This window comes from Erpetoichthys calabaricus, chromosome 4 (assembly GCF_900747795.2).
Source record: "Erpetoichthys calabaricus chromosome 4, fErpCal1.3, whole genome shotgun sequence".
Lineage (NCBI taxonomy): Eukaryota > Metazoa > Chordata > Cladistia > Polypteriformes > Polypteridae > Erpetoichthys > Erpetoichthys calabaricus.
This window is the reverse complement of record NC_041397.2, coordinates 263,456,441-263,478,226: the sequence shown is the minus strand read 5'-3', so window position 1 is coordinate 263,478,226 and position 21,786 is coordinate 263,456,441. Positions and strand designations below refer to the sequence as shown.

The window sequence follows — 21,786 nt, the reverse complement described above, 5'->3', positions numbered from 1 at the left end:
TCGCCACATATTAAGCACACCGGTAAGCCAGCGTCGTTGGCGGTGAAGGCAAATGCTTCTGTCCACGCAGAATTAAACTCTCTAAATTAGATGTTAAAATGTATAACAGTAGTAGTAGTAGTAGTAAATAAACACACATATATATATATAAATACAAGTTAAATTAAGAAATTGCCATTATTCATTTTCATGGTTTTTATTTTTTTGTCAAGGCCAAAGGGAGCCACTACAAGGAGGCTGAAGAGCCGCATGTGGCTCCAGAGCCGCGGGTTGCCGACCCCTGCTTTAGCAGAACTGGATAAAATATAGTAAAGTATAAATTACATGATTAACATAGCGAAAATGATAATTTCTTCAAGAATTCAACATATTATCTTAACAATAATAAAAGTCTCGAGTAAAACATTTTTCTTCACTCTGTATAGACAGTAAGCTTTTCCTAATTTCAAACAGCATTATGAATGAAGTGACAAGTAAGCATGGCTTCTGAATTGATTTCATCCTACCTGATAATGTTGCAATATGCAGCAAACAGAGAAGCAAAGGAACATAAAGAATGTTAAGAGCCATCCCTCCGCAGAAAGCAAAGAGCAAAATCAGTCACTCTAGAAGGTACTGTACTTCAGGCATAAACCCTGCTTCCTGCGTGTCACTTGAGAGGGAGTGGTTCATCTGAAGAGTTTTCAGAGTTGAAGTGAAGAAAAATAAGATTGTCTTCTTTAGCTTCTTCTCTTTTAATTGCTTGCCTTCCACTGCAAGTGCCACACATTTGATCAAATTCTCTCATATTCATATATGGGTATGAGAGTATTTGATCGTATTTGTGTATCTTGACCCAACATTTTAGTAATGACCTATTTTGTGCTTTTTATTGGACTGACTGCATCTTGGATTCTGTTAAATATTTTACATTTATGTCTATGTATAAGAGAATGACCTTATTTTTCTATTGTACATTTTTGCTTTTTTCTTGTATTGTAAATTGTTGTAAAGGTTCTCTGGAGGCACTAAGGATATGTGCCAAAAGTAAATTTAATCTAATTATAACTTTTTAACTTAGATTGTAGAGAATATTTATGAGTCATCCCAAGCTGTACAAATGGGCATCTCTGATCGTCTTACTGTAAGAAGTCTTCCAAAAAAGAATGGCAATGTTCCTGTCAGCATCTGTTTTATAAGAGAATGGTAAAAGCTTGGAATTACACCTGAGAATGTGGAGAGGACTAGGAAAAATGATGAAGATTATATTATTATATTTATCTAATGTATTTAATCAGAGGAAATTATAACAACAAGATACAGTGCATTTATTAACAATCTTATTTAGCAATTTGGAATACAAGCAGGTTAAATGAATTTCTCAGGTTCCCACAGTGAATTGATCCAACAGCTTTGGGGGTTATGGTTCAATGCCTTACCCACTATAAAACACGCTCTGCCTAACATTGTTTTTATTTCAATGGGTTCATGTAGATGTAGACCAAATTAAAAATGAAAAAGGCCAACTTTCATCACACAGACAGCGGTTAACCTGTGGCCAACCCAAGAATGTCTGAAGAAGATGGTGCACCTGGCGGTCAAGTCAGACCTTCAGTGAGAAACTTTTGCCCTGGCACTCACTATATCCTCCATTAGCCAATTCATCATCATTGGTGTTTGGGCCTTTGATGATAGTGTCAACAGCAAATTGATTGACCACACAGGTTTGGGTGGGTGGTGATAGGGTCTGTGTTCAGGATTATTCTTGAGGAAATAATGCTGCCAGTCCACACATGATTAGCTACATGTTAAACAGGTAAACATTCCTCAGTTTCCAGAAGCTGAGTACAGTTCCCAGCTCAGTCAATGTACATATGAAGGTTTTCATATTTGCTCTGTGTTTCTTTATTGTTTTGGGTATTACTTGCGCATATGAGGTTGACTGTTATCTCTAATTTGACTCAGTATAAGTGCTACTTGTATGCAAGTATGTCTGAATTTGCATCCCCTTAAGGTCCTGTTGTTTTGTGTCTCATGGATTGATAGATGGATGAATGGAAAATGCATTGTCCAAAATGCCTACTCTTTTCAACAGTTATTATGGGTTTTTTGTAAAGCAAAGATTTATAGAAATTAGTAGTTTTAACTATTTTTTCAGGTTTCTAAAGTATTGTAATTGTAAAGATAAAAATATTCTGGGGATAATTACAACTTGGCTTACAGTAGTTACTCTGTAGTCTACAGCTGATCCTGACTAACACAGTAGAGAGATTTTTTCTGCTTACTTTTTTAGTTTTTCAGTTGTAGCCATAGGAAAAATAAAACAAAGACCACAAACTGGCTGCAGACACACAAACAGAGACGCTGAGGATGTGGTTCACACCTTCACATGCAATGTACCAGCTAGAACAAACAAACTGTGAGATGTCATTAAGATTAAACTTACAGCTTTTCTCAGTACAGCCATTGCAGTCATGTCGACAATTCTCAAGGTAAGTACTGAGCAGCTGGAACACAAAAACTGAAAACATTGCAAAGCCTTTAATGAAATGAAATGAAATAAAATAGAAGTATTCAAATGACAGTTATAGCACTAACTTTGAGTCTGATTCCAGCAAAATACCTACCAAAGCTGTCATATAATGGAATATGTGGATAAATGGATGGACAGATAACACCAGCAGTGAATTACATCTTGCCTGAAGAAGGGGTCTGAGTTAACTTGAAAGCATGCATATTGTAATACTTCTAGTTAGCCAATAAAAGGTGTCATTTTGCTTAACTTCTTACTATATCCATAATGGATAACACGGTACAGCACCCTAGTACTATCCATCCATCCATCCATTTTCCAACCCGCTGAATCCGAACACAGGGTCACGGGGGTCTGCTGGAGCCAATCCCAGCCAACACAAGGCAGGAAACAATCCCGGGCAGGGTGCCAACCCACCGCAGCCCTAGTACTATCAGTAGTGAATTAATGTTCTCTTATTTAGTGTCGAAAAGTTATTTTAAAAAAATGTGTGAAAAATATTAGTCTAATTGCATATATTGTCATATACTTTATATATACAGCATATATTTATATATATATTGTGGAAGCCAGCCCCGGACACAGACAGACACCGGAACGTCTACAAAAAGCACATGTTTTATCATATCAATTCCACACAGCACACAGTGTCCCTGCACTAATCACCCTCTTTCAAATCCTTCACCAAGTCCTTCAATGCCTCCACTCCACTCCACTCCACTCCTCTCCTCTCCTCTCCTCTCCTCTCCTCTCCTCTCCTCTCCTCTCCTCTCCACCGAGCTCTGTCCTCTTCCTCCCGACTGCAGCCCAGAGTGGTGACTGTCGACCTCTTTTATAGCCCACCAGGAAGTGCTCCAGGTGCTTGTTGACCTACTTCTGGCTGCACCTCCGAGTGTGGCTGCGTTCCTGCCCAGACGGGCTCGTTAGGCTGTGCAGCTCCCCTGGCAGTGGCCACGGGCCCTTACAGGGTTGAGCTTCCATGTTCAGACCCCATGGCCCCCAAACCAGGCAGAGTGGCTGCCCTCTCGTGTTCCTGGGGAGGTACAGTCCTTCTCCTGGTCCGTCCAGGTGTTGCAACTGGGCACAGCCCCCAGCTGACCACCACAATACATATATATATATATATATATATATATATATATATATATATATATATACAGTGGTGTGAAAAACTATTTGCCCCCTTCCTGATTTCTTATTCTTTTGCATGTTTGTCACACAAAATGTTTCTGATCATCAAACACATTTAACCATTAGTCAAATATAACACAAGTAAACACAAAATGCAGTTTTTAAATGATGGTTTTTATTATTTAGGGAGAAAAAAAATCCACACCTACATGGCCCTGTGTGAAAAAGTAATTGCCCCCTTGTTAAAAAATAACCTAACTGTGGTGTATCACACCTGAGTTCAATTTCCGTAGCCACCCCCAGGCCTGATTACTGCCACACCTGTTTCAATCAAGAAATCACTTAAATAGGAGCTGCCTGACACAGAGAAGTAGACCAAAAGCACCTCAAAAGCTAGACATCATGCCAAGATCCAAAGAAATTCAGGAACAAATGAGAACAGAAGTAATTGAGATCTATCAGTCTGGTAAAGGTTCTAAAGCCATTTCTAAAGCTTTGGGACTCCAGCGAACCACAGTGAGAGCCATTATCCACAAATGGCAAAAACATGGAACAGTGGTGAACCTTCCCAGGAGTGGCCGGCTGACCAAAATTACCCCAAGAGCGCAGAGACGACTCATCCGAGAGGTCACAAAAGACCCCAGGACAACGTCTAAAGAACTGCAGGCCTCACTTGCCTCAATTAAGGTCAGTGTTCACGACTCCACCATAAGAAAGAGACTGGGCAAAAACGGCCTGCATGGCAGATTTCCAAGATGCAAACCACTGTTAAGCAAAAAGAACATTAGGGCTCGTCTCAATTTTGCTAAGAAACATCTCAATGATTGCCAAGACTTTTGGGAAAATACCTTGTGGACTGATGAGTCAAAAGTTGAACTTTTTGGTAGGCAAATGTCCCGTTACATCTGGCGTAAAAGGAACACAGCATTTCAGAAAAAGAACATCATACCAACAGTAAAATATGGTGGTGGTAGTGTGATGGTCTGGGGTTGTTTTGCTGCTTCAGGACCTGGAAGGCTTGCTGTGATAGATGGAACCATGAATTCTACTGTCTACCAAAAAATCCTGAAGGAGAATGTCCAGCCATCAACTCAAGCTGAAGCGATCTTGGGTGCTGCAACAGGACAATGACCCAAAACACACCAGCAAATCCACCTCTGAATGGCTGAAGAAAAACAAAATGAAGACTTTGGAGTGGCCTAGTCAAAGTCCTGACCTGAATCCAATTGAGATGCTATGGCATGACCTTAAAAAGGCGGTTCATGCTAGAAAACCCTCAAATAAAGCTGAATTACAACAATTTTGCAAAGATGAGTGGGCCAAAATTCCTCCAGAGCGCTGTAAAAGACTCATTGCAAGTTATCGCAAACGCTTGATTGCAGTTATTGCTGCTAAGGGTGGCCCAACCAGTTATTAGGTTCAGGGGGCAATTACTTTTTCACACAGGGCCATGTAGGTTTGGATTTTTTTTTCTCCCTAAATAATAAAAACCACCATTTACAAACTGCATTTTGTGTTTACTTGTGTTATATTTGACTAATGGTTAAATGTGTTTGATGATCAGAAACATTTTGTGTGACAAACATGCAAAAGAATAAGAAATCAGGAAGGGGGCAAATAGTTTTTCACACCACTGTATATATATATATATATATATATATATATATATATATATATATATATATATATACATACATATATGCATGTGTATGATTTTTGTTTTATTTCTTTTTTAAATTGCATGAAAATGTTAACAAACCTGTTGACACTTAAACAGGTGCAGTTTCTTGCCCTAATTTTCTAGCTTTGAACACTGCTGCTGTACGCCTGCTGCTCTGCGTACCAGAGAAGTGTGGCTTAGCCAAGACCAGCTGCCAGTACAGTTTCACAAACCAGGGGGCAAACGGGCTTATCCAACCAGTGCTGTATGAGGTATATGAAAAGATGTACTTAGGTTGATACAGAGGCTGATAATTTAGATTCAAAATGTCAATTAATTAAAATTCAGTTGATGGGATGTCAGAGTTGTTAACAGCCCTGCCTGATAGATTTCATGTCTTGGATTTAATGCCTGCTCCTGTTTGTTGTCTGTATAGAATTTTTCACATATTTTCTTTCTCTGTGTGGTGTTTCTCCTTGGATATGCTGCTTTTTCTCCCAAGGAGAGAAGGAGAATTGCTCAATTTGAGTGTGAATGTGTGTGTGAGTGGACCTACAATTGACTGCTGCCCTTTCCATACCTCGTTCATAGCTTGTAGCCAAGGCAATCAGGGAGGCTGCATTAAATGGGTTCAAGAAAAATATGTTTAAATTCTATGGAATCTGACTACCACTATTTGTGTTCTACCACTGTTCCAACAGAACATGTGAATTGTAGCAGAATATTTCTAAAAGTTTTAAACCATCAGTCTATCTTTGTAATTTTCTGCTAACCGGCGCTTCTGCCATTTTTTTATGGTGAGGATATCATGAAGTAATACACACACACGATAGCCTGTTACAAGTTTTTTTCAGGACTTCTCCTCTTGAAGCTACCAGGAAATTCTTCTTGAACTCTGTGTTGTCTGGGCAGAGATGAAGAATTAGAACCTCTGAAGGCATAAGGCGGAAATCACTATCTTCTGTAAAATACAGTACATACACTGATTTGTGGAGTTAAAAAACTGAATGATTCACACTTAGACTTTCTCTGTAACTAGTTTGTTATAAATCTGTTTTTTTCGCTCTTAAAATTGCAATTTCCTAACCACTTCCTGAATGAAAGCTATTGTATATATTATATAAATTGGTTATGTGTTCTATAGTGGTATTTACAATTTGTTAAATCTGAAAAAGTAAAATAGATGTTTCCATAAATTTCAATGTATTGGGTGACACTTTACTTAAAAAATATGGAGATATCTTCTATTCAGGGGTAAGATAATCCAATGAATAGAAAAAAATGTATGTTACTGCATCCCTAGAAATTAATATACATTCATTACTTCTAGGGACAAGACATAATCCACTGCACCCCAAAAATAATTCTCCTCTCACGCATTTGATTTCTTCTTCCTCAGACTTCACATAATCCACATAACTGACAGGTAAGAATTGCCAGGCACCCCACAATAAGATATTATCCTGATGCTTGTATCACAATATGATATATTGCATTTTTATGTTTTAAAATATTATGCTTTGTTATACAGTTCTCATTATATTATAATTTATTATTACTTTTTTATTTTACTGAATTTCAAATCATATCCCTCATAAAGGGAGAATAAGAAAATCTCTACATTTACCTTATGCAACTTTAATCTTTTTTAATTTTGGAAACATAATGCACAGATTGCCTAAATTTAGCTCTGAGTGAGTCCTTGAGAGATATACCCTTATGTCTGGACTAGGCCTGCCAACAAATAATTAAGATTAGAATGTTTAAAATTTTAAATATTGCTTAAATAAATACTCCTAAAAAATATGCTCAATACTATTCAGGTCTCAAATATTTGAAAAAGTTCCATGTTAATTGATATACGAAACAACGCAGACACTGAAATCCTACTCTGGTACTATAAAATATACAATAAATTAACTATGGAGAATGCTGTCACTTAGGATATGTCAGTCTTAAGTAGACTAATCACATCACAAACACATTTTCACTCTTCAAATAAACGCCATATAACCTTGTACTTCTTGTTAACATCATGTAGAACAGGCACTTTTCAAGACACATATGAACTTAAACACTGTGTGTCAAAAACTGCTGCAGCTTATTATGTTACAGCCAGGTTAGTTACCTGGCTGATGTTTATTTTCTGTTATTCTGTTGGTTTTATCATTTTTGAATTCAAAATTTTCGTGTTTTTTATCATATAATTTTTATTAATATTGATATGTTTTATTTAGTATTATGCATTATGTGTGTAGGTTTGAAAACATTCCTTATTTTCTGTGAGTGGATCCCAAGAGACAGGACCACCTTTATGTCACTGCTGAGGAACCCTCCTTCAACCTATATATTTCAGACTGAAGATTGAGGTTGGTAGAGAAAATATCATTACAAATACTGGATTATTTTCCTGTTTATTGTGGACTCTTGCTTGGTTTTTCGGTTTCTGATTCTTGGATTATGGACTGGAATTGTCTGCCTCAAGTTTGCTGATGATTTAGCTTTCCTGTTTTTACAGGCTATGGGAAAGAGCAAATACAAACTGAGGAGAAGATGCCTCATGCCTTTTCCAAGCTTTCAGTATCGTAGTAATAGCAATTAGTGCCACGCTCTTTACCATCACTAAGGTAATACCCCACTCCATGCAGGCAAGTAATAATGCATGTGTGGTCCTCCAATGGTCCTCCAATTTACTAATAAATCTCCACCCCCTTTCTCACATTCTCCTAACTTAGAGTGTGCTCTCCTTCCTTGGCAGAGTGATATCTACCCAATCTACAACTCCACACAACATCTTTATAGACTTTGTGTCATAAATCTGTTTATCTTTTTTTATGATAAATTAGAACTCTAAATGGCCAGCTTCTTCTGTGTTATATGTTTGTCTGTCTTGTCTGGTTTGTATCCTGTCTTCTACATTGGTATGTATGCAGTTGTCATGCTTCTATTATCTTTCTGCTTATCAATAAATTGTATTATTCTGTTTCTTAAAATGGGTGTTTGTCAGTTACCTAGATGTAAGTCTAACATCTGGGGATCCCCTCATACAGAGAAAATAGAAAACCTATCAAAGTAATTAAAATAATTATCAGCATTGTCAAAGTCAAAACTGGTAATTAATTAAATGAGTTATCAATTTATCTTTTTCTACACTTTCATAACCATCCAAGTTTGCGGATAATCTCTAAATGACTTTGTGCATTGTTCTATTCTTATTTTGTCTTAGGCATCAACCTTTTCACTTTTGATTTTTGGATTAGTATTGGGTTTCAGTAAAAGATTAGTCTGATTTTTGGCTACATCTTTCCCTGGTCCATCTAAATTAAGTGAGTACAACAGCAGTATAACCCTTTTTTGATGTTGATCATTTTCCCCAGCTTACTTAAATTTGTCTAGTCTATGTTTAACTGGGTGTTTTTAATTTCTCCTCATTCGATTGCTCTTTTTGTTTTTCTATGTTTTTGATGAAATTACTACTGGCAGGTGTTTATGGATAGCTAGGGCCATGGCTAACTGAGAGGCCGATTTAGGACATCTGATTGTTGTTAGCCTTTTCCTGTGGTATTTAGCTAGCGTATGCTGCTGTGTTTTTCAGCTCATTTTGTGCTTCTGTTACTAAAGTTTTAAATAACTTTTAAATCTTTCTGTGTTCTAAATTCTGAATTTTAGTTGTTTGAATTTGGCTTTTGACTTGAAGTTTATATATGCTTATTTACTCTTTTCATAGTTTCAAATTATTTCCTTATGATTTTTTTTTTATTTCTTGAATTCATTAAATAAAACTACTTTAATTAAGTGTTAATTTTGGGGAGGATTTTTTGCAGTTTTGTGCAACTCATTTGAGTCATATCATGACACTAATAATTAGTCAGTATATTGCCTTGGAACTCTAAAATCAATATTTATTTTTGATTTTCATGTTTCCTTTATGTAGCCTAACTAAATTGTGTTCTTGCTAAAACTCCTTTAATGAAAGGCTGGTTGTCTACTTAGAGGAACAAATAGCCTTCTGATATCAAATAAAGCCTTACTGTATTAAGCCTTGAGGCTTACTATGCATGGTGGAGCAGTGACAATACTGCTGCCTCACAACAAGGAAGCTGGAGTTGATGTCCTGGGTCCTCTCTGTGTGAAGTGCTCCAGTTTCCTCTCACAGTCCAAAGATATGCACGTTAGGTGGATTGCTGATGTTAAATTGTTTGTTTGTGTGCATGTCTGTCTGTCAGTGTGTGTTCACCCTGCATTGGACTGACACCATCTTCAGGAACTGTTCCTGCCTTGTGCCCTGCACTTGTTGGGATAGGCTCCATCTTCCTCACAGGATAAAGGGGGTTTAGAAAATGGATAGCTGGATGATTTAACATACATTAGTACTTTTTAAAGATGCATGACCATAACATTTCTTTGATTTCAACCCTATTGTTTTCTTTTAAATTTCAATATATCAATCTATAGTTTTCGACCTTTGGCATATCCTTAATGCTGCCTGTTAGTTAACCTTAGAGTACTTGATTTTGCAGTAGATTCAGAAAGTATTCAGACTACTTCACTCTCCACATTCTTTATTATGTTGTACATTTAATTTTAAATGGATAAATGGGCATTAATGCCCATCAATATATACTTAATAACCCATAATGAGAAAATGGGAGCAAATTTTCAGAAAGGTTGTCAAGTTTATTAAAAATAAAATGATAAAAACTGAAATCTCTCTTTTATGTAAGTATTCAGGCTATTAATTCAGTACTTTGTAAAAGCCACATTGGCAGCACTTACAGCTTTAAGCCTTTTTGGCTATGTTTGTACAAGCTTTGTTCACCAGGATGTGGGCAGTTTATCCCATTCTTCATGGCAGATCCTCTCAAAGTCCATTAGATTGGATGAGAAGCAGCCATCTTTAGGTCTCTTCACAGAAGTTCTCTGGGCTTAAATCTGGACTTTGGTTGGGCCACTGAAGGATAGTGACAGTCACTCCAGCATTGTCTTGACTTTGTCAGTGTTGTCTCTGTATGTTTTGGGTCATTGTCATGCTGAAAGGTGAACTGTTACCACAGTCTGAGGTTGTGTGCACTCTGGAGCAAATTTTCTTCCTGCTCCTACCACTGAGAAGCACGCCAACAGCATGATGCTGTCACCACCATGCTTCACTGTAATGATGGTATCAGGCAGTTCATGAGCAGTGCGTGGTCTTTGCCAGACACAGTACTTGAAGTTCTAGCCATAAATGTCAATTTTTTTTCACTAGTCTCTCAGAGTCCTTTCAATGCCATTTGGCAAACTTCAAATGGGCAGTCATATATCATTTACTCAACAGTAGCTTCTGTCTAGCCGCTCTACCATAAATGCTTCATTGATGGAGTATGGCTGAGACAGTTGTCCTTCTGACAGGCTTTCCCATCTCAGCAGTGAACTTCTGAAGCTCTGTTAAAGTGACCATTTGATTCTTGGTCACTGTCCTGACTGTGGTCCTTCTTGCCCAGTTACTTCATATACAATAGTTAGTGCCATTCTAAACAATGTTCAATCAATTCATTTTTCCACAGATGAACTCCAGCCAAGTTCTAGAAACATCTCAGGGATAACTGAAGCAAATATGACACACCAAACCACAGTCTGAAGTACCACAGCAAAGACTGTAAATACTTGCATGAAGAGAGTTTTCAGTTTTTAATAATCTTGCAAACCTTTCTGAAGACATGTTTTCATTTTGTCAATATAGGTTATTGAATGTAGACTGATGGGGAAAAATGGCAAATGTATCCATTTAAAATTAAATTTACAGTACAATAACAGGTGCAGAAATTGAAGGGGTCTGAATAGTTTCCAAATCCACTGCATTTATATTTAATGCATTTCTTTGTACATTTTGAAAGTTTGTTTCAATGATGTAAGCATTACAGTATATACATATTTAAGAAGAGGGAGGAACATAGGGTGACGTACAAGAGTGGAGGAAGATGCACACAGGTAGATTACATCCTATGCAGAAGAGTCAAACTGAAGGAGATTGAAGACTGCAGAGTGGTGGCAGCATAAGATGGTGGTCTGTAGGATGACGTTGGAGATCATGAAGAGGAAGAGAGTGAGGGCAGAGCCAAGGATCAAATGGTGGAAGCTGAAAAAGGAAGACTGCAAGGTTGAGTTTAAGGAGAAGATGAGACAGGAGCTGGGTGGTAGTGAAGAATTACCAGACAGTTGGGAAACTACAGCAGATGTAGTAAGGGTGACAGCAAGAAGGGTGCTTGGTGTGACATCTGGAGAGAGGAAAAAGGAAAAGGAAACCTGGTGGTGGAATGGGGAAGTACAGGAGAGTATACAGAGGAAGAAGATGGCAAAGAAGAAGTGGGATAGTCAGAGACATGCAGAATGTAGACAAGAGTACAGGGAGATAAGGCGCAAGGTGAAGAGAGAGGTGGCAAAGGCTAAAGAAAAGTGATGATGACTTGTATGAGAAGTTGGACACTAAGGAGGAAGAAAAGGACCTGTACTGATTGGCTAAACAGACAGACCAAGCTGGGAAAGATGTGCTTCAGGTTAAGATAATAAAGGATAAAGATGGAAATGTACTCACAAGTGAGGAGAGTGTGTTGAGCAGATGGAAAGAGAACTTTGAGAGGCTGATGAATGAAGAGAACGAGAGACAGAAGAGGTTGGATGATGTGGAGATAGTGAATCAGGAAGTGCAATGGATTAGCAAGGAGGAAGTAAGGACAGCTATGTAGAGGATGAAGAATGGAAAAGCCGTTGGTCCAGATGACATACCTGTGGAAACATGGAGGTGTTTAGGAGAGATGGCAGTGGAGTTTTTAACCAGATTGTTTAATGGAATCTTGGAAAGTGAGAGGATGCCTGAGGAGTGGAGAAGAAGTGTACTTGTGCCGATATTTAAGAATAAGGGGGATGTGCAGGACTGCAGTAACTACAGGGGAATAAAATTGATGAGCCACAGCATGAAGTGATAGGAAAGAGTAGTGGAAGTGGTGGCTCTGAGGCTAGAGATCTGCACTGGCAATCGGAAGGTTGCCGGTTCGACTCCCGTAAATGCCAAAGGGAACTCTGCTCTGTTGGGCCATTCAGCAAGACCCTTAACCTGCAATTGCTGAGCGCTTTGAGTAGTGAGAAAAGCGCTATATAAATGCAAATAATTATTATTATTAAGAAATGAGTTGATGATTCGTGAGCAGCAGTATGCTTTCATGCCAAGAAAGAGCACCACAGATGCGATGTTTGCTCTGAGGGTGTTGATGGAGAAGTATAGAGAAGGCCAGAAGGAGTTGCATTGCGTCTTTGTGGACCTGGAGAAAGCATATGATAGGGTGCCTCGAGAGGAGTTGTGGTATTGTATGAGGAAGTCGGGAGTGGCAGAGAACTTTGTAAGAGTTGTACAGGATATGTACGAGGGAAGTATGACCGTGGTGAGGTCTGCAGTAGGAGTGACGGATGCATTCAAGGTCGAGGTGGGATTACATCAGGGATCGGCTCTGAGCCCTTTCTTATTTGCAATGGTGATGGACAGGTTGACAGACGAGATTAGACAGGATATCCCCGTGGACTATGATGTTTGCTGATGACATTGTGATCTGTAGCAATAGTAGGGAGCAGGTTGAGGAGACCCTGGAGAGGTGGAGATATGCTCTAGAGAGGAGAGGAATGAATGTCAGTAGGAAGAAGACAGAATACATGTGTGTAAATGAGAGGGAGGTCAGTGGAATGGTAAAGATGCATAGAGTAGAGTTGGGATCAACAGTATAGAGTAACGGGGATTGTGGAAGAGAGGTGAAAAAGAGAGTGCAGGCAGGGTGGAATGGGTGGAGAAGTGTGTCAGGAGTAATTTGTGACAGACAGATATCAGCCAGAGTGAAAGGGAAGGTCTACAGGACAGTAGTGAGACCAGCTATGTTATATGGGTTGGAGACGGTGGCACTGACCAGAAAGCAGGAGAAAGAGCTGGGGGTGGCAGAGTTAAAGATGCTAAGATTTGCATTGGGTGTGACAAGAATGGATAAGATTAGAAATGAGTACATTAGAGGGTCAGCTCAAGTTGGACAGTGGGGAGACAAAGTCAGAGAGGCGAGATTGCACTGGTTTGGACATGTGCAGAGGAGAGATGCTGAGTATATTGGGAGAAGGATGTTAAGCATAGAGGTGCCAGGCAAGAGAAAAAGAGGGAGGCCAAAGAGAAGGTTTATGGATGTAGAGAGAAAGGACATGCAGGTGATGGGTGTGACAGAGCAAGATGCAGAGGACAGAAAGATATGGAAGAAGATGATCCTCTGTGGTGACCCCTAATGGGAGCAGCCGAAAGAAGAAGAAGAAGAAGCATTACAGTATATTCACTACATACTCAAAACTGAAGACTTATGGATTTCCAGTAATAAAATCCTGTGTGGGTTAAGCCCCAGCTCTGTGGTACCCATGAGACAGATACATTGTAACAATTCAGTATATTGATGTTGTGGAAGATAGGGGGCATTCCTGAACCCCAAACCCTGGACACAACTGTCACGAATACAGTCACAGGTTCAAATATAATGATTTTATTTCATCCAAGTACCTTTTAAACAGTACTGTATACACAGGTATTTTGAATCCTTCCTCTTTCTTCTCTTCCTCCCCACTCCTCGTCCTCCACACAAGTGTTGTTTGACGTCTCTCGACTCCTACTCTCCAAGATAAGACGGACGGCTCCTTTTAAGTCAGATCCTGGAAGTACTTCCAGGGTTTGGGCAAAGTCTAGAGGAGATACTTCTGGGTCAGATGGAAGTTTTATAAAGTAGAGCGAGTCCATCCCTGCAGCGCCCCCTGGCAGCATCCAGGACAGCAAGCATGACTATCTCATGTAACTACAATTCTCAGCATGCCTCATGGTCTGGAAATTGGAGCAGTGACACATGGATGCTGCCCTCTACATGTCAAAGGAGTGTATGTTCTGAACAGGCTATACCCCCCACTCCTTGCATTATTCTAGCTATTCTCCTGGATTGAATGCTGGATAATCCCATACATCACTTACAATGGATATTTCCTAAACTGATCCAAATTTACATGTGATGAATAAACCGTCTGTAATAGTATTAATGTAATATTCATTCTCATTCACTCTCAGCAAAAAAATGAAATAGTAATATATTTATTTTTTTAAGTGCACTACACCATTTGTTAAACCCAACAGAGGATAGAGGCTATCTCAGCAAGCGAAGGGCACAAGGTAGGAGCAATCCCTAGACAGGGTGCCAGTCCATCTCAGGTATTTTTTTCTTAAGTATTCCAGTTTAAAATGTTAACTTATTTCTAAGATTTAAAAACAGATTTGACTTATCAGTTTGATTTTATTTCAGTAAACCCCTTTTCACAGTATAACTATCCATCCATCCATCCATTTTCCAACCCGCTGAATCCGAACACAGGGTCACGGGGGTCTGCTGGAGCCAATCCCAGCCAACACAGGGCACAAGGCAGGAAACAATCCCGGGCAGGGTGCCAACCCACCGCAGGATACACACAAACACACACCAAGCACACACTAGGGCCAATTTAGAAACGCCAAGCCACCTAACCTGCATGTCTTTGGACTGTGGGAGGAAACCGGAGCGCCCGGAGGAAACCCATGCAGACACGGGGCCGGAGGAAACCCATGCAGACACGGGGAGAACATGCAAACTTCATTTACTGTACTGCAGGAGGACAGTATAATATGCCAACTATTTGTTGAATTATACTGACATCTAGTGGCAGAGATTTTATATATAACAGACCCAGTAGTTCTCTTTCTGCATTGTTTATCTGTCCATGGCATTTTTAAAAACCTTGTGAATGTCCAAGTCAGAGTTCTTCCCTGCAACATTAGGAATGGAAGGGACATCAGTCTATTGTAAAGCACATTCGGACAACCATTTCAATTAACTTTCTGTATCATATGAGCCTTTGAGAGGAAGTTAGACTTGCACAAACATAGGATGTTGCACCGTGTTAGCCATTATGAATGTAGAGAAAAGCCAAGCAAAATGACACCTTTTATTGGCTAACTAAAAAGATTACAATGTGCAAGCTTTCGAGGCAACTCAGGCCCCTTCTTCAGGCAAGTTGTAATCATTACATCTTGCCTGAAGAAGGGGCCTGAGTTGCCTCGAAAGCTTGCATATGTCCAAGTATGCAGTTTAACTCAATATACAGTGTAGGAGTTTGATAAGAAGTTAGATTTAAATAAATAACTGTGAGTCCCAAAGCATGCAACTGCTTCATTCATACAATACCTTGGAGCAGGGGGAGAACTGCACTTGCACCCAACTGGCGGTATAGAGGGAGCCTGAATGGTAGAGAGAGGGGGGATTGAAAGAAAGAAAGAAAGAAAGAAAGAAAGAAAGAAAGAAAGAAAGAAAGAAAGAAAGAAAGAAAGAAAGAAAGAAAGAAAGAAAGAAGGTTAAAGGGAAGCGAAAGGAATAAAAGGGCAGGAATGGGCCAGAAGCCGGTGTGATTTTTGAGAGGAAAATGGAAAAGTGAGCACCTACAGTGCATCCGGAAAGTATTCACAGCGCATCACTTTTTCCACATTTTGTTATGTTACAGCCTTATTCCAAAATGGATTAAATTCATTTTTATCCTCAGAATTCTACACACAACACCCCATAATGACAATGTGAAAAAAGTTTACTTGAGGGTTTTGCAAATTTATTAAAAATACAAAAATTGAGAAAGCGCATGTACATAAGTATTCACAGTCTATGCCATGAAGCTCAAAATTGAGCTCAGGTGCCTCCTGTTTCCCCTGATCATCCTTGAGATGTTTCTGCAGCTTAATTGGAGTCCACCTGTGGTAAATTCAGTTGATTGGACATGATTTGGAAAGGCACACACCTGTCTATATAAGGTCCCACAGCTGACAGTTCATGTCAGAGCACAAACCAAGCATGAAGTCAAAGGAATTGTCTGTAGACCTCTGAGACAGGATTGTCTCGACGCACAAATCTGGGGAAGGTTACAGAAAAATTTCTGCTGCTTTGAAGGTCCCAATGAGCACAGTGGCCTCCATCATCCGTAAGTCGAAGAAGTTCGAAACCACCAGGACTCTTCCTAGAGCTGGCCAGCCATCTAAACTGAGTGATCGGGGGAGAAGGGCTTTAGTCAGGGAGGTGACCAAGAACCCGATGGTCACTCTGTCAGAGCTCCAGAGGTCCTCTGTGGAGAGGAGAACCTTCCAGAAGGACAACCATCTCTGCAGCAATCCACCAATCAGGCTTGTATGGTACAGTGGCCAGACAGAAGCCACACCTTAGTAAAAGGCACATGGCAGCCCACCTGGAGTTTGCCAAAAGGAACCTGAAGGACTCTCAGACCATGAGAAAGAAAATTCTCTGGTCTGATGAGACAAAGATTGAACTCTTTGGTGTGAATGCCAGGTGTCACGTTTGGAGGAAACCAGGCACCGCTCATCACCAGGCCAATACCATCCCTACAGTGAAGCATGGTGGTGGCAGCATCATGCTGTGGGGATATTTTTCAGCGGCAGGGACTGGGAGACTAGTCAGGATAAAGGGTAAGATGACTGCAACAATGTACAGAGACATGCTCCAGAGCGCTCTTGACCTCAGAATGGAGCGATGGTTCATCTTTCAGCAGGACAACGACCCTAAGCACACAGCCAAGATATCAAAGGAGTGGCTTCAGGACAACTCCGCGAATGTCCAATTGAACATCTCTGGAGAGATCTTAAAATGGCTGTGCACCGACGCTTCCCATCCAACCTGTTGGAGCTTGAGAGGTGCTGCAAAGAGGAATGGGTGAAACTGGCCGAGGATTGGTGTGCCAAGTTTGTGGCATCATATTCAAAAATACTTGAGGCTGTAATTGCTGCCAAAGGTGCATTGACAAAGTATTGAGCAAAGGCTGTGAATACTTATGTACATGTGAATTCTCAGTTTTTTTATTTTTAATAAATTTGCAAAAATCTCAGGTAAACTTTTTTCACATTGTCATTATGGGGTGTTGTGTGTAGAATTCTGAGGATACAAATGAATTTAATCCATATTGGAATAAGGCTGTAACATAACAAAATGTGGAAAAAGTGATGCGCTGTGAATACTTTAAAGATGCACTGTAGTGAGGACTGTATGGCTAGACGTTCAATAGGCCGGCAGAGGGGCCGCTCCTGCTGAGCACTCTTTGGAGCTGGAGAGACCAACTGCTCTGCAAGGCTCCTGTAGAAGCTTGACGGACTGTGGCAAGGAGGGAGCGAGGAGAAAGGCTTGGTATGGCACATTGCATACACCATAGGACTGGCAACAAGGACCTGAGCTGGATTAAAGGGTTGTCTGTGCCTGTTGGTGGACAACTCCTCATGATGCGGCATTGGTAAAGGGTAAGCCGAGAAGACATGAGGTGATATTGGATATTAGAGAGAAGCAGCAAAACTGATTTCAAAAGAGGATATGTTTGTCCTTGATTTTAACCTCGTTTTTATGGCATATATTTATTTGGACTTTAACTAGGCACCTTGCTTTTATGATTTATTTACTTATTGACGATCTTTTTGCTTTGCATTTAGGACAGTTTTGTTTGGTTTTTAATAAAAGCACTGAATCACTTTGCACCAACCCCTTGCTGACCATGTGTGTCCTTATTTGCCCAGCTCATCCTCAGGTACATATTGACAGTTCTGGGTTCATGAAGCTCCTGGGAGCAACCAGGGATTGTGGAGCAGACTCGGACCTTCTCAAGGCATTTCGGTATATAGTGTTAGGGTTCCACTATTGATTGTATCCATCCCAGTATACAGAGATAAGAATGATTTATGTCCCAAACAGCACCTTATTCTATCAGCCTCATTAACTCTGTACTGTATGAAATGTGAGTGAGCGTTGTAATTTACAATACTCTAAATCAATCATTTCTAACCAGCCAGAATAATAATGTCTCCTATAAAAGCTACAGTTAGAAACTTAGCACATATTAACGCTGAAATAGTAGCCCACCTTTTTAACATTTCTGTAGTATGCTACTTTTTTAGTAATTCCACAAGCCTCATTTTAAGAAGGTATATGTTTTTTGGTTCTTTAATGGAGTAAAAACGAGACTGCTCACATTTGTGCAAAATTTTTGAACTCTTTGGATGGTTCATGTGTGACATAACATGTCTGTTAAAATAAATAAAAATGGAGTAACTATTGTGTATCAACAAAATTTTATTTCTTACATTATCTTGAAATTGCACAAGATTAAACAGCTCCACAAATTGATTATGGTATGGGAACAAAGGTGAAAGCTGAAGAAGCTGATGGATAAAACTTTTTCATTCAAAGGATAATTATCATACCAACAGAAATCCTATTCAGCTTCAAGAGTTTGGACTTTCCCAATTAAAATCAGGAAAAAAATGAAATATAGTTGGAACAAATGTGCAGAAATATTTAGTTTCCATTAACAATTATCTGCAGAAAATAAAACCAAATTTAATAAATTAAAACTCCAATGTTTTTTTTATTTTATTGATTTTATTGAAATCACTCCACAATCCATACAAATAAATCAATTTTTACAAAAATAGGATCGAAAACAAATCAACCCCCACCCCTGAGAAAGAGAGCAGCAGAATAAAACTTAAAGCTAGTAAAAATAAGTAAATAGATGAACTAAGAAGTGAATAAAGATAAATGGAGAAGAAAAAAAGGAAAAAAAGGGGAGAGAATTTGCTTCCTCTGTGCTTTAACAGCTTATTCTAAAATGTTATTGATTAGATCCTGACAGGTTTTGAAAAATGTTCTGCACAGATCCTCTAAGTGAGAATTAGATTTTTTCCAGTTTCAAATAGTATAACATCAGTTACCCACTGACTTAAAAGAGGAGAGTTTGGATTCTTCCAGTTGAGCAGGATAAGTCTACATGCCAATAGTGTAGTAAAGGCAATTACAGTTTGTTTGTCCTTCTCCACTATAAGTCCATCTGGGAGTACACCAAACACAGCTGTTAATGGGTTAGGAGGAATTGTGACACCAAGGCTGTCTGATAGGTATTTAAAGATTTTGGTCCAAAATGATTTTAATTTGGTGCAAGTCCAGAACATGTGGCCTAGTGAGTCTGGAACTTGATTGCAGCATTCACAGGTTGGATCTTGCCCTGGAAACATTTTGGACAATTTTAAGTGAGACAGATGTGCTCGATATATAATTTTGAGTTGAATAATTGTATGCTTTGCGCATATGGAGCTTGAGTGGATTCTCTGCATTGCTACTCCTTTTCTGAGATGTTGAGTGAGAGATCCTTTTCCCATTGTCCTTTTGGATCTTTGAAAGGGAGAGACTGTAAAATGGTTTTATATATTGCAGAAATGCTGTCTGAGTCCTTAAGGTTGATCAATATTTTTTCCGGCATCGAGGTAGGTGGGAGGTGAGGAAAATTGGGCAGGTTCTGTTTAACAAAGTTTCTGATTTGAAGGTAGTGAAAGAAATGTGTTGCTGGAAAGTTAAATTTAGAATGTAATTGTTCATAGGATGCAAAGACGTTGTCTATGTACAGATCTCTAAGTGATTTAATCCCAAATGTTTTCCAGATATTAAAAACTGCATATGTTTGAGAGGGTGGAAAAAGATGGTTCTCGTGCTGAGGTGTCACCAATAAAAGATTCTTTATCTTAAAATGCTTCCTACATTGGTTCCATATTCTGAGTGAGTGAAGCACAATAGGGTTGTTAGTATATTGGCGATAACTTGCATTTATTGGGGTACAAACCAAAGAATATAAAGAAGTAATGCAGGATTTTATTTCTATTGTAAACCAAACCTATGTCTGTTCATCTATTTGTGTCCTTGTCCAGGTTTTTATATGTTGTATATTTGCTGCCCAGTAATAAAATTGAAAGTAAGGTAGAGCCATGCCATCTTCTGCTTTAGGTCTTTGTAGGGTCACTCATTGGATATGTGGATGCTTTAAATTCCAAATAAATGAGGTTATGGTTGAATCTAGTTTCTTAAAAAATGATTTGTTGATGTATATTAGAAAGTTTTGAAAAAAAAGAGAAGCTTAGGAAGGATATTCATCTTAACAATGTTAATTCTTCTAGCTAAAGTGAGATGAAGGGTTGACCATCTATGCAAGTCTTGCTTAATTTTTTTCCATACAGACAGCAAAATTTTGTTTATGTCTGCTTGTGTTGTTTACCCCTAGATATTTAAACTGATCTGCAATGATAAAAGGGAAGGTGTCCAATCTAATATTGTGTGCTTGAGAATTCACTGGGAAGAGCACACTTTTAGTCAAATTAATTTTGAGACCAGAAATCTTTTGAAATTCTCTAAGTGCTGTTAGGACTGAAGGCACAGTGTTTTGTCGGTTTGATATATAAAGTGCTATATCATCTGCATATAGAGAAATTTTCAGTTCAGGTCCTTCTCTGATAATCCCCTTTATCTCATAAGCATTTCTGCAGTGAACTGCCAGTGGCTCAATGGCGATTGCAAAAAGTAGTGGTGACAAGAGGCATCCTTGTCTGGTACCATGTTCTAATTTAAAGTAGTCTGAACAAATGTTGTTAATACAAACTGAAGCTTCTGGACTGGTATACAGTAGTTTGACCTATGCACAAATGTTCGGGCCAAACCCATATTTCTCCAATGTAGTGAAAAGGTAGTTCCATTCACTCATATCAAATGCTTTTTCTGCATCCAACGATAATAATATATCTGGGGTGTTTGACTATATTAAACAGGCATCGAAGATTGGAATCTAAGTGTCTGCCTTTAATAAATCCAGTTTGATCTTGTGATATTACTGAAGGCAGCACTTTCTCCATCCTTCTAGTTAAGACTTTGGAAAGTATCTTAACATCATTATTCAGAAGTGAAATTGGTCTTTATGATGCACATTGTAATAAGTCCTTATTTTGTTTAGGAAAGATGGTGATTAATGCTTGGCGAAAAGTTTGAGGTAGAATTTTATTGTTTCCAGCTTGTATAAATGTTGCTAATAAGAGGGGAGCTAGCTGAGTGGAGAATCTATACTAATAAAAGGCAAAGCCCTCACTGACTGACTCACTGACTGACTGACTCACTGACTAACTGACTCACTGACTGACTGACTCACTCATCACTAATTCTCCAACTTCCCGTGTAGGTAGAAGGCTCATTCCTTACAGCTTACTTACAAAAGTTAGGCAGGTTTCATTTTGAAATTCTATGCGTAATGGTCATAACTGGAACCTGTTTTTTGTCCATATACTCTAATGGAGGAGACGGAGTCACGTATCGCGTCATCACGCCTCCTACGTAATCACGTGAACTAAAAACAAGGAAGACATTTACAGCACGAGTCATACGCTGGAACGAAGGTAAATGACATTAATTTTTGAGTGTCTTTTAATACTGTGTAAGCATACATATTAACAAATGTGCTATTAAACGTGTGCATTTACGGGGTGATTTCTCAGGCTTAAAAGCTCGCCTTTTATCAAACGCGGGAACAAAGGTAAATGACGTTGTTGAGTGTCTTTTAATAC

The 21,786-nt window shown here is 39.0% G+C and overlaps 1 protein-coding gene across 1 annotated transcript in view; it reads right to left on the bottom strand.

Annotated features, from left to right (window-relative positions):
• Positions 1–621, bottom strand: part of LOC114650839 (T-cell surface antigen CD2-like) — a 50,702-nt gene extending 50,081 nt beyond the window's left edge. Inside the window, exon 1 of the mRNA XM_028800726.2 lies at positions 507–621. Within this exon, the coding sequence (XP_028656559.1) occupies positions 507–570 (64 nt within the window). The 5' untranslated portion in view covers positions 571–621. The remainder of the gene's footprint in view (positions 1–506) is intronic.
• Between the last annotated feature and the right edge of the window lie 21,165 nt (positions 622–21,786).